At 36.1% G+C, this 13,673-nt stretch overlaps 1 protein-coding gene across 3 annotated transcripts in view; it reads left to right on the forward strand.

The window, feature by feature from the left end:
* Positions 1–12,126, forward strand: part of POLR3A (RNA polymerase III subunit A) — a 32,254-nt gene extending 20,128 nt beyond the window's left edge. For 2 of the 3 annotated variants that reach the window (XM_068197367.1, XM_068197369.1), the window contains 10 exons: positions 2,373–2,459; positions 2,545–2,627; positions 4,013–4,183; positions 4,754–4,847; positions 4,957–5,049; positions 5,481–5,645; positions 6,323–6,487; positions 6,827–6,958; positions 8,197–8,329; positions 10,342–12,126. In XM_068197367.1, the coding sequence (XP_068053468.1) occupies positions 2,373–2,459; positions 2,545–2,627; positions 4,013–4,183; positions 4,754–4,847; positions 4,957–5,049; positions 5,481–5,645; positions 6,323–6,487; positions 6,827–6,958; positions 8,197–8,329; positions 10,342–10,490 (1,272 nt within the window). In that variant the 3' untranslated portion in view covers positions 10,491–12,126. The remainder of the gene's footprint in view (positions 1–2,372; positions 2,460–2,544; positions 2,628–4,012; positions 4,184–4,753; positions 4,848–4,956; positions 5,050–5,480; positions 5,646–6,322; positions 6,488–6,826; positions 6,959–8,196; positions 8,330–10,341) is intronic. The other variant, XM_068197368.1, reaches the window with a different exon arrangement.
* The last annotated feature ends 1,547 nt before the right edge of the window (positions 12,127–13,673 follow it).

Below are 13,673 nucleotides of genomic sequence, written 5' to 3' on the forward strand. Positions count from 1 at the left end.
CTGTGCTTTTTTTTGAGATGATGGAATTGGAGTGCTGGGAGTGTGGTACAAGCACAGAAGAAGCTCAGCACACAGCCAGTCAGTGCTGCTATATGCAGAGTTGACCTACTGGGTCTGCCTGAACTGGAGCGGGTTTTGGCTGAATCTCGTGGCATTGTCTGTGCCACTGTGCATTCCAGTGGCTGCTTTACTGCAAGGATTTCAATGTGAGCACTGCTTCTGGTGTGTAGATGACCCCAGTAACCTGGCTGCTGGGACACCTGATGCAAACCCTGGGAGAGTGTGGTCTGCACCCTGAACTGCACTTTTGGCTAAACAGCAAGGAGGAGCTGGCAAGGCCTGTGTTGAGCCACATCTTACTGAGGCAGTTCGGTGCCTTTTTGTTAATCTGGTCCAGACTAAGACTTCGTGGATTTAGAAGTTGTGGAAAAAATCAATGTTTTTTTGAGTCCACTCTGGAAGTTACATAGCTGTGCTCATAAAATACAGTGTTGCACTAAAGACTATAAATCCAGAGAGAGAGAGAGAGGCTCAGCAAAGAGTGAGCTACAGTTTCATTCCATTTGTAGCAAAAATTAATCCATAGTTTGGATAAAATGCCAACAGATACCTGAAGGCTGAGAAGAATAACTAATTTCCTCTTTTAGGTCTTCTGCACGAATAAAAATTTGATAATGAAAAATAAGTTTTCAAAGATTTATCTTCCACCTTTTCTGACTCTGATGTATGGAAATAATATATAATTTGAGTACCTTATTCAGAATTATATGTAGTAATTGAGTTATTATGTTGGAGTTGTTTGGATTTTTTTAACGTACTTTGGAACTTGGGCACTGTCAAAGAGAAAGTCTTCTGCAAGTCCTGCAACATTCCTTTTTTATGCACTTCTAGGAAAAAGATTAACTTCTCTAATTCCATTTATTGCCTAAACATTTACTTTGGGAAATAAATCACATTATCAGTTTTTTGCAAATATTTTGCAAATGTCCAAATATATTATTTGTGAATAATGCTACTTACTGCAGGGCAGAAAAAGGGCAAAAACATAAGAATGCATCCTGTCATCCAAGTGGGAAAGCAACTTTGAAGCATCTATTCCAGCAGCACTTCTGTTGTCTGCTCTTCCTTTTGAGCTTGGTTCTGATACACGCAGAAAATAACGTACTCTCTGGAATTACCTTGAATGCCAGTAAGAATGTTGGTATTTTGAGAGTGAGAGTTCTGTTAGAATGTAATAGCTATGAACTCAACTGTGGAAAAATAAAAAAAAAAAGGCAGTCCTTCAGATACTTACTCAATTTTGCAAGTAATTGTCAGTGCTCAGCTGACTGTGGTGGTTGCAAAGAATCCGATACCTAGTGCAGAAGAGGTGGTGCTGTGTAACCATCACTCTGTTTGTTAGGTAGGACTAATGGGGTAGAGAGGGTTTAAAAGGAATCTAAAAAATGGAAGTATTTGTTTCTCTGTGGAGGCTTTCCTAAATCATGGTTGAAATAGATGGGAAGGATTTCCTCTTGCTTCTTGTTTATATTTTGGTTTTGATAACCTTGTGTTATGGTAATGACTTGCACCGCGTCCACGTTTGTGGAAGAGTTTAATCACAGATCTCATATTTCATGACTTCTAGTGTACATGTATATGTCCAATGTGTAAAGACCAAATGATCTTTTATAGAATAAATGTTGGATATTTTTCTAACACTTGTTTCAGTTTATGTTCCAGTAAAGACTATTGGATCTTTTGGGTAAGCCTGGTAAGAGAGTGAAAGGTGTATGTACTATGACCTGTTAAATGCAATTATCTGTGAGACTTCTCTACAGCTTAGAGAAGTTACTTGAATCATATTAGGTAAAGACTGACCTATAGTAGTTTGGAGGTTTTTTCTCACAAATAAAGTGCACTTCTAAAATCTGTCCAGCAGATATACTTCTTCTCTTGCCACAGTCTTTCTATTTTGACTATTCTGAATACTGAGGAATGAGTGAGAATGTATTTTTTCAGTATTGTTAAAAATAAGATTTTTGAGTTGGATTTTTTTTAGTTTTTAAATCACTTTCACTAAGTGGTGGATAGGAAGGAAGGGTCAACCCAAGGCAGGTGTCTTCACCTGTCAGTGTGTGCTGAGGAAGGATGCTTTTATTCAGCATGGACCATAGTCTTCATGTACTGCTACTGATTTGTGGCTACACCAAAGTGGATCTGGTTTGCTAAACACTAATGTATGTGTTTGTCTAAATTTTAATGTTCCTCTCCTCATATTGTGCATTAATAATTTATTGTAAATATTTGGAGCTTAAAGTAAGTAACTTATTGTTCAAGACTTCAGTATGGAGACCATGTGTTTGCTTACTGTGGTTTTAATGTGATTTCAGGAAATTAAAAAATTCATCAAAGGTGTTTCTGAGAAGATAAAAAAAACTAGGGACAAGTATGGAATTAATGACAATGGCACAACAGAGGTAAATAGTTTCAATGGGGTAATGATGTAGTTCTTTTCAATCTTCATAAGTTGTTGCTTTTCCAACTATTCCATTCTCTTTTCAGCCAAGAGTTTTGTATCAGTTGGATAGGATTACTCCAACACAACTAGAGAAGTTTCTAGAGACTTGTAGAGACAAATACATGAGGTGAGTGATTACCCTGCTGTGTTCTCAGTGCTGCTGTTTTGTTGGTAATGTCTGGGTATATTTTGCTGTTTTTACTGTATGAATGTTGGTTCTGTTGTGAATGCAGTACAAATAATTAGAAACAATTGGCTCCAATGGCAAAAACATTGCAAGACAAAGGTAGGATGCAAAAAAAAAAAAAGTACTACTGTCTACAGGCGGGCTTGTTAAAGCAGAGTCTTGCACAAAAGTTCTAGAGGTCTAACAGGTGGGATTTTTACATTTATCTTGAGTCAAAATCAGATCCTTTCATTAATAAACTTTGATATCCTTTTACATTGCAAAAAAATGCCTTATGTTTCATTTTATATTTCTTGAGTATGCAAAGCTACCTGCTTGTGTTTAAGCACCTTCCTTCTAAAGTAATAGTAATGATACCAACAAGCTCAGTTCTAGCATTTAGCTACTCATTACTTATATCCACAGGCTGTGTTTTGACAGCATATTCTGGTAAAAGCCAAAAGTGACAGGATTCAGAGTAAGGGAGGATATTGTTTAAAGTCTTCACATTCTTACACCCACTGCCAGACATGTTTCCTTCCTCCCCCTCTTGCAGGAGGTTTTTGAAAACCTTCAATGAGTCCATGCAGAACAAAGTCTAAATAGATGAGTTTCAAATTCATATTAATCTTGATAGCTATTCTTGACCTACACAGTCTGAGGAGTTATATCATACTTTGTTCTAAAATGTTCTTTTATCTATTATGCACTCATAGGATCCTTTTTTTTGTTATTCTTGGTTTCTACTGACATAATGCTGGTGTGGATGTTCTAATCTCTTTATCCATTGAGATTTGTTTACTTAGACTTCTCAGATTTGGACATTCACATGCAGCCATGGCTGATCTCTCCTTTGTGGCCTACCTGCATCAATTGTTTCCTAATGTTTTATTCTTCTAGAAAATTCATGTCTATGTTAAGTTCCTGTTTTAAAGCAATTACCAGTTTTTTGCTTTCCCTTATTAGGACTACTTGTTTATGTTTGTCTTAAGTATTTTTAGATGTGAATTATCATTTTTACTGTAATAAATAAATGTTAGCATATGGGATTTTCCTGAAGGGAGAATCCTGGACCTAGTGCTTGATGCTTAGGATGAAGAGGACAAGCATTTTGTAACCTGTAATGGGAGTTATATTGCATCTGTGGAATACTTATATAACAGGGCATTTTCTTGCTTTGCATGAGATCAGTCTTAAAGTATTGGTGACCTTTCAACCTCTCTTGATTTTTTTACTAAAATAATAACAAACTTCTCATATATCTACCAGAATAGTTTCTGTTGTTGTTTGCTTAGGATCTTATACCTTATTCAGTTGCATATCTCTTTCTATATTTTTTTTATCAGGGCACAGATGGAACCTGGTTCTGCAGTAGGAGCTCTTTGTGCACAGAGCATTGGTGAGCCTGGCACACAGATGACTCTGAAGACGTTCCATTTTGCTGGTGTTGCTTCAATGAACATTACTTTGGGTGTGCCAAGAATCAAAGAAATCATTAATGCTTCAAAGGCTATTAGGTACAAATATTGTTTTGATCTGTTGGTTTTTTTTTTCCCTTTGCACAAGTGAAACCTGATGGGTAAATTTGCAATACATGATAGTATTTCCCTGTCCTCAGCAATATACTGGACAACATTCAATGCAAATACTCAAACAACAAAAATCTGATGTCTGCCCAACTGTGATACTTAAGCCCAGAGAGAAAATCAAATAAATGAAAAGGATTATTTCTTAAGTATAATATTTCCTTAGACCTCTCACCTATTGTGAAGTGCTCTGGTGCTTAGCAGTACTTGAAGCATACCTATTTCTAGGTATGCGTGAAGCCATGCTTAAATAATACTAGAATATCATTTACCATGAAAACAGTCACTAGTACTTGTGTCTTGTCTTGTTTTTACCAGCCTGAAGTACCTGAACAGTATTTTTTCTTAAAGAGATTTTCAGCTTTCTCAACTGTATTTATCTTACTAAATACTGCTCTAGATAAGAGATAAATTCCATAAGGCAGGCTGTAATTCCAGTTGCCATCTGTACTCTAGCTGAACAATTTCCTAGCTGGGTTTTGTGTGTGTTTATTCTTGTAGCACCCCTATTATAACAGCTCAGTTGGACAAAGATGATGATCCTGATTTTGCCCGTCTGGTTAAAGGAAGAATTGAGAAGACTTTGTTAGGAGAGGTAAGAAAATTGTATTATTGCTATCACTTTAAATGTATGCATTAGCCAGTTGCAGTGGGGCATTTTAGCCATTTATGCATGCTAATTGTTTTGTCCTTGTCTCTTAAAGATTTCTGAATATATTGAGGAAGTGTTTCTTCCAGATGACTGTTTCATTCTAGTGAAGCTGTCTTTAGAGCGCATTAGACTACTGAGATTAGAGGTGAGTTGTTCAGTTCTTACACAGATTATATATCGGATACATTACAAAGTGTCTCTTAATCCTGCGTCAGTAATCACACCAGGGGAAGCTAAAAAAAAGAAAGCAAATTGTGTGGCTATATTAGATCTGGAAGGGTCCCTTTTTTTCCTTTGAGCGTGTAATTCCCTCTTTATTTGGAAATGAGAGAACATACATTTGTGTTTTGCTAAACACAGGGATGCCATTTCTGTGCATTGGTTAATGTACAGGCTGGTACCCTCAGCACAGGATACGATTTCATGCAATTTGTAAGATTGATTTAGAAGATAATATTTGGGGTTTTTTTCTTACATTTTTCCTTTTTATCATCTGTGAAAGATTGCTCCATTTATTTGAGCATGTTGATATGTGCTGCGATAACCCCGATATTTGCTGGTTGCCTTTTGGCACAGGTGAATGCTGAGACTGTGCGCTACTCGATTTGCGTCTCTAAACTCAGAGTGAAGCCTGGGGATGTTGCTGTCCATGGAGAAGCAGTTGTGTGTGTGACCCCTCGTGAAAATAGCAAGAGTTCCATGTATTATGTATTGCAGTCCCTCAAGGAAGAACTACCAAAGGTAAAAGCCTAGGCTGTCTGATACTTTTGTGGGAGGTAATCAGTAGTAATAATTTTTTTCATGGTGGCAAGATGAAATAATTCTTATCAGTACTGACAGTGACGATAGGCTGTTTCAGTAACTCTTAGATTGTGATGGCACTGCCTTGCTGTTGAAACTAAGCCATCCTTTACTAGTATTTGTAAATAAAATGGAAGCTCTGATATTTCCCTTACAACATTTATTGAAGCATTCCAAGTGCAGCAGTTGTATGAAATTGTTACATCTGCTTTCAGCTGCATCTAGAATTGAACCACACGACAGTATCTGGCATTTTTTTTAGCTTTTCTGTGAGGAGACTGTCTAGTCTGGATTTTAAAAACAGAGATAAGGGAACCTTTATTGTTAGCAGCTTGCCCTTTTATTTGCATGGGTCTGCCACCATTCAGACACACAAACCAGAGTGTGGGAATGTCTGACATAAAATATGAAGTGTAGCTAGTGAGCAAGGTATATAGTACAGTGTCAGTGTCAGTTTTGCACTAGTGTATTTAAGAGCAAGAAGTGTTACTCATATGTGTTTTGAGTGAGCCTTTACTCCACATACTAGATCTTCTCAATAGGTTTGAATGCTGGTGTTGCCCTTTTATACTGTGTTACTGAACATGAAGTTACTGGGGGTTTCTTGTTTTGTGAAGGTTGTAGTGCAAGGCATACCAGAGGTTTCCCGAGCTGTCATTCATGTTGATGAACAAAGTGGAAAGGAAAAATACAAGCTTCTGGTTGAAGGTGATAATCTACGAGCTGTTATGGCTACTCATGGAGTGAAAGGAACAAAAACATCCTCTAACAACACTTATGAGGTAACGTCTAAATGGGTGCTGTGGGGTTTTTCCCATAGCATCTTTATTACAAGTGCTTGTTTGTGCTCAGATGCAGTAGTTGATATGGAATAAAGCCTGATTCCACTAATACTTATCAGAATGCATTAACACAAGAGAATAATTCACTGACAGTGCTGTTCATCTCAGAGAAACTGTTTCTATAAATATTTTTCAAATGGAGATATTTAAAAGGGTAGTCATAGAAATGAAATATCAATATGCTATCAGATGGTATTTATTCCAGGAGTATACTTGCTCCAAGCACTTGGTTCATCATTCGTGTAACATGCAACAATCCTGTTACAATCTCTCACGTAGGTAGAGAAAACTCTGGGAATTGAAGCTGCTCGGACAACCATTATCAATGAGATTCAATACACGATGGTGAACCATGGCATGAGTATTGACAGGAGACATGTTATGTTGTTGTCTGATCTAATGACTTACAAGGTGTGTACTATGGTTTTTCTAAATGTTACACTGGCCTGTTTATACAAATTATTTCTATAGTGTTTGAGAAGGGTAGGTGAGCTCAGGAGATGGAAATTCATTCTGGGCTTAAAGAATTCCAAGTTGTACTGACCTAATACTGGAATTTGTATTTTTCACAAAATGCTTAGTTACTCTGGTTCTTTGGGGGAGGGTGGATCTATTTTGACTAAAAACAAATTTATATAATGATTAGGGAATGATAATTTCATATTGAAAATAGGAATCCTAAAAACTGTGGTGTGAAAAATAACTGTTTGTGTAGCCATGCATGCAGTTTAAGGCTTGCTGTGCAGAAATCCCCATGGGGAGTGGTTTGTAACAGCTGCACCATATGTGAGAGGCAAAGGATACAGACATTACATATAGAATCAGCTGATATGAACAGTCTTACACAACGTGTTAGTACAAAATCATCTGCTCTTTACTGATTGATTTTCTTTCTTTCATGTCCAATATTGTTTTTAGTGTTGAGTTACTACACTTAGTGAAGTAAGATTTTGCAATTTGACTGCCAGAGTGCAAGGGTTTAATTTGGGTGAAATGGATGGAGTTCTGATTAGTTCCAAAACTGCAGAGCTTTGTGTACTGAGCAGCAGCAGACCCCAGGGCTGTGACCCTGCGAAGCTGCAGCACAGCAGTAGAAAAGGGCATCAGAGTGCCATGTTTTAAACCTGGTGGGCTCCTACCATTCATTCTTTTGCCTGTACTTCTGACTTGGGCTTCTATGTGCAATCTGATATAATCAGAATATTTCTAAGAAATACAGGCATAAACAAGTCAAGTTAGTTTAAAAACCTAATTACCTTTTTTTCTGGAGAGTGAAAAATTGAAAATTTAGCATCTTCTATAGTCTCCTGGCAGCTGAGGTCAGATTTATCTGTAGATAATAGACTCTCAGACCCTGCTGAAGTTTGTAGCTCAGCAGCCAGTTTATAATTGCGGGTGTTTTTTCTAATGGCCACGTTTCTTTCAATTTTTTCAATACTCAAGATCTATTCAAGAGCTATTAACCATTTATAGCAGCTTATATTGTATATGAAGTATGACTTTTGTTTTATGTAAGTATTAATTACTACCAAACTATTAACCTTCCAGATGTTCAACTGTGAATCAATGTATTATGACAATACTGTATTGTAGATAGTATATTTATTTATATACTCAGGTTTACGCTTTGGGTTTTTTCATCAATCAAGGGTGAAGTTCTGGGCATTACCAGGTTTGGACTGGCAAAAATGAAGGAAAGTGTGTTGATGCTGGCTTCTTTTGAAAAGACTGCAGACCATCTCTTTGATGCTGCCTACTTTGGACAGAAGGATTCTGTTTGTGGTAGGTATTGCAAAGTCTGTTACAGTTTGTGGTCCTTACCCAACATCTGTAAAACCTCTTCAAAGCATTGGAGTTTTGTCTTTGCTAACCTTCCTGTTCAGCTGGTATGTCAAAAACTTCAGGCTAAGCTCAGGCTTGAGGCTAATTCTAGAAGTCCTAGAAAATTGTTGTGTTTCTCTACGTCTCATCTCAGACTGAGATCTTGAAATCAGCTGGATATTTGTTGGATGTTTCTTAAAGTAGACTTTGAGTAATTTGGTTTTACTTCTCACCCTAGATCTCAGTGAAATACTAGGAAATGTGTCCCACTATCAATAGTTCTGGTCTTTCAGTTGGGAAAGTTTCTTTATCTTCAACACGTAGAACTGTTGAATAAATCTAGTACGTCACTCACTATTTAGGTTTCATTTTCATGCCTGCTAAGAAGTAGGAAGACAGGTACATCTCAGCCTAGCTGAAGCTTATACTCTTACTCGATTGCTTAGGTCATTTAGCACTTGTATCTAGGAATAAGCAGAAAGGCGAAGTTCTTCACATCTTCATTTATTTCTAATCTAAATAGATGAAAATTGTGGGTCTTTGTTTTTTAATGAGGAGTCTTGTTTATTAGTATTCACGTCATTAACAGCAGACAAGATACTTGTCAGAAATTTCTTCTTAAATGTATCTGTTCCTGAGTATTAAATTTAAGTATATTAGCAGCCACTGAATCATCTTAGTGAGTTCATGAAAGAATCAGGTAGATTTTGAAAATACATGGCTACATATGCACAAGTGTATGCATGCCCACATACCTACAGCAAACAGAAAACCCAGTAAATGAGTTCTGGCATTCCATTTGTCTCTTTATTTTGTATTTTTGCCATGTGCTCTAATATTTGGGATTGAAATAATTTTGGGGTTCTTGTAATGCCTTTGCCCCCCTTCTTTTCAGATATTCTTCTCCTTTAAGCTACATCTTTTTTGGGACTGAATTGTTGAAAAATCTGTCTAATAGGTTAAATGGAGAAAAGAAGTAAAGCAGGTTTCACTCTTTTCAAGATCTGTTTATGCAATGCCTACCCTCCTGGAGCTGGAATTAGGAGTTTCTGGGTACTAATGAAATATAGAAATATGCATGTCTTCTGCAAAAGTTAACTAGTTAACTAGATATACTTATGTGTATATCTAGGTAGTCTTAGTGTAGACAGTTTCAAACAGTGCTTTGTGCACAGTATTTTCTGAATCTTCATTCGTATACATTCAAATTGTGAATCAAGTTAGAATTTTAAGCAAATTTATTTCATCCTTTATGCATTCAAACGTACAGATATTTTTTGTTATCTTCTTAAATGTTTATGTGAAGGACAATCTAGTTACGCTCCTGAGAATGTGCAGAAATGTAATTTAGATCATAACAGTGTGCTGAGAGAGAAACACTGGTATCTGAGACCTTGCTTTGAGTGGGGAACATTCTTTGGAAAAGTCGTGCACATTGGTGGATCTGGAATATAAATGTGTCAGCACATTGCAGTGGAAATGTTATAGCCATCAAAAATCATTGGGACAGACTCAATCTTTCACTTCAAAACAAGCACTTTTTGAGTGGTGAAAATGCCAGGAGCGTTACAGCTCCAGTAATTCAGTGCCTTTCTCACTGGGGTCTTGGGGAGGTTTCAAGGGAACCCTGCCAGGTTTGACTGAAGCCTTAGCACTGAGTCAGAGAATGAACATGAAGTAAGTTTGCCTTGCATCTTCTACTATGAGCACTGCATGGGACATGTCTTCTCTAAAAACAAACCTTCTGAAGGGCTTTCATTACGTTGAGTTTTTCCTGTAGAATTTAACACTTTTTAAGTAACATACTGGTCTGATGACCATAACATTTAACTTTGTCTAATGAAGAGGCTTTGGTCCTCTACATGTGAAGTTCAAAGTTTTGTAGGCAACACAGAACAGAATGGGCAAGTGAAAGTAGTTTTGTAAATCCTTACTCTTCAAATGTTCACTGTGTTTGTTTGGTTTTTTCCTAGGTGTTTCTGAGTGCATCATCATGGGCATTCCAATGAATATTGGAACAGGTCTCTTTAAACTGTTACACAGAGCGGACAAAGAATCAGCCCCTCCCAGGCGGCCTCTGATATTTGATCATAATGAATTTCATATTCCCATTGTTACATAGCACTTGGACATAAAACAAGATAGCAAACCAAGAAATAGTAAGCAAACATCATTTAAATTAAGCAAAGTGTATTATCAATTCTGTGTGTCTCAATAGACGTGAATGGGTAAGTGAAATTATATCAAAAGAATCACCCAATTGTTCACCACCTGTGGTTAGTACAGACCCTGTAAGGACAGAGTGCACCAGAGAGTGGAAACAAAGTTAAAGTGGTTTTCACCTCATAACATTTTCTTTTTCATGTGATAGTGTTAGCTTTTTCTGTTCCCCTTAGGGGGTCCAAGCTGTTATTAACTCAGTATTTATCTAATGTGTATTCAGATTTTATTAAAAAACAAAAAGAAAATTGCAAGAGAGTTCTGTGAGCTTGCCCAGAGTGCTTTTGGAAATGTCCTTTCAGCAGGAGCTGCACAGGTCAGTCTACAACTTTTAAGAAGAGGAACTTCAGAAAGCTGGAACTAAGTCTGTGATTAATTCATTGTGAGTTGGGGAGCACTGTTCAAAGTGTTTGAAATATTTCTCTTTGCTTTTTGTAATTTTAATGGGATTTTCTTTATCCTGAGTTATTATCCAGTAAATTATTTTCCTCCCCAGGATTCTGTTTTGGGACCATATCTACAAGAAGCTGTATATTGCGGATGCCTCTGAATTCTGAGAAGACTGTTGTAAGAATATTGTAAATTATAGCTAGCTTTTCATATGACAGCAACTATCTTAACTGCTGGAACAGTAACTTACAGCAGTCCTAGTTTTTGAAGGTTTCCTGATTGAGCAGGATCATCTGAGCAACCTACTTTGATTTTATTATATAAAGTAGAAATTGAAGGGATGCTGTTTTTATGCATTGCCATTAAATAATTTGGAAGTATTTTTAGCTTTAGTCCACTAAAGCAGTTATCAAAATGAATATAGATCTCAAATCATTTCAGTGTAGTATGTTTAAATTTATTGTGGTGCTATGGAGGGAAAGTATCTTAGTGTTTTCTTAGCCGTGTTTGGATACTCAGTGTGCTCGTGACATGGGTCAAGGTTGGAGAGAAATGAAGTAGAGAAAGAAGCTGAAATTGTGCCCTCATGAAGAGAAAGCAGGCTGCTGAGTATTCTAGCATTTGAAAATGAACCCATTTGTGCTGCAGTTTGTCTTTATGTCCACCAGAAGTGTAAGGCTACATTCAGAGACTGTAGATCTATTGGTGTAAGTCTTAAGGTGCCACTGTGTCTGGTTTTTAATTCATCCTCCATGCAGACAAGATCTCATATGAAATTCAACACAGCTACTCTCAAATTATTTTGTATTTTTGGTGTGATGCTAAGATCTACATTTGCCTAGATTTTGGCAGGGAGATGGAGAATGCAGTGCGTTTATTATCTGCTCTGAAAGTTAATATATTTCACTATCTCTGTTTTAGTAATAGAAATTTCAAAATAAATTAAAGTTTTCTTTGTGATCTCAGTGAGATTGCCACTTACTTATTTGTCTATTTCTTTGTCAAGATGTAAATTTAACATGGGTAGGGGCTTCATGGAGACAAAGTCCATAAACCTTTCCTGTGGTTAAGTACTTTGTTTTATCATGGGAAATTTTACTGATAGTGCTTGACATTTTTGTGAATAAAGATTCTTTTCAAGGTCTAAATGGGTGGAGTTTGTATTGGAACAAATAATCACATCTTTTTCCTTTTTTTGGTTGGTTGGGTTTTTTATTTGTTTGTTTTTGGGTTTTGTTGGTTTGTTTGGGGGGAGTTGTTTGGTTTGGTTTTGGGTTTTTGTAAATAAAGAACAGTGAGCTATTTAAATGCTGGGTTCACTCACACGTTTTAAAATTAAGACTAAAATTACGTCTTTTATCATTGTCTTAAATACAAAAATAAAAAGAGGCAGAGGTAAAGAATGTGTGAACTTTGTGTTTATTTATGGGTGTATTATATTTCTGCATAATTTATTTATGGATGGGCTAACCTTAATTTCTTTTATTTGCATAGTTAGTAAGATAGTAGAGAATTATTAAGCTTAAATCTCAGGTATTTACAGCATAAATGAATAAGTAATGTAAAACCTATCTTGCTTAGAGTCACTATGTCTTGTCCTTAGAGCATGCTCTGAGCCTCATGAGTGTTTCAACCAAAATTAGATTGTTTACAAGAGCACTCTGAATTAGTAATTATTGTTTGAGCTCATTTGATTGTACAGTCAGTGAACCAATTAGCTGTTGGATTTTACTCATTAGCAGATTTTTTAAGCATCAGTTTTAACAGTCAAGAAATGGAACTTTGGAATATTAAAATTTGCATTTTTATAAAATTTTTAGCTTTAGTTTGCATTTAATTTTTTAAAAATAAATACTATTTTTCACATTTTCCTCTATTTTCCAATTAATATACTAATTGAAATTAGTTAATTGTAAATTTTCAAGAAATAAATTTGGTTTTGAATATCCATATCCTGCTTTTTCATCTTCATTTTTTTAATCTGTTTTAAAACAAATCTAAACTTCTTATTAAATGAGTACTTTTTTGGTGTGTTTATCAGGAAACTACTTCACACAAGTCTCTTATCTGCAGAGAGAGAAGAAAACAGCTGCATGTGCTAAATAGGTTTTCTGTCATGACTATGGAAAGTTGGAAGTAAATCCAGAACTGTGCTGCTTTGGTCCATAACTTGAAGAAATTTAGTATAGAGAGCTGTTCCCTTTTTTGCTTTTCTATGCTTAAAGAAAAAAAGGAAAGGAAAGCATATGAATGCTCTGTTTTATAAATTACGTACAGATAGGAAAAATTTGGCTGTTTCAGGACAAATACTTCTTGATGTCTGAGCATTTGTCACTGTTTCAGTAGAAGTTGAAGGAATCGCTGCAGCAGGAATTCCTCAGCTTTGTATCACTGTGCCTGTAGACAGGAATGTTCTTAGAAACCCATAGCAAGCAGGATACAGATTTTCATCGTATTTGCATATTTGCCTAAATTATTCTGTGCAGGTAACTAATCTGTCTTCAAAGTAGTTGGCTAAGCTTTGTATTCAGACCTAGGAAAGTCTTTTGGTAATTCAATATGTTAAAAAAATTGGGTTATTATTATATTGTTTAAGAACAGAAAAACTAAAAGGGACTAAATTAAAAGATATGTTAATATTTTAATGCACCAATACTTGCAGGTTATTTGGATGTGATTATGGTACTGATATAAA

This window comes from Anomalospiza imberbis, chromosome 8, assembly GCF_031753505.1.
Source record: "Anomalospiza imberbis isolate Cuckoo-Finch-1a 21T00152 chromosome 8, ASM3175350v1, whole genome shotgun sequence".
Lineage (NCBI taxonomy): Eukaryota > Metazoa > Chordata > Aves > Passeriformes > Viduidae > Anomalospiza > Anomalospiza imberbis.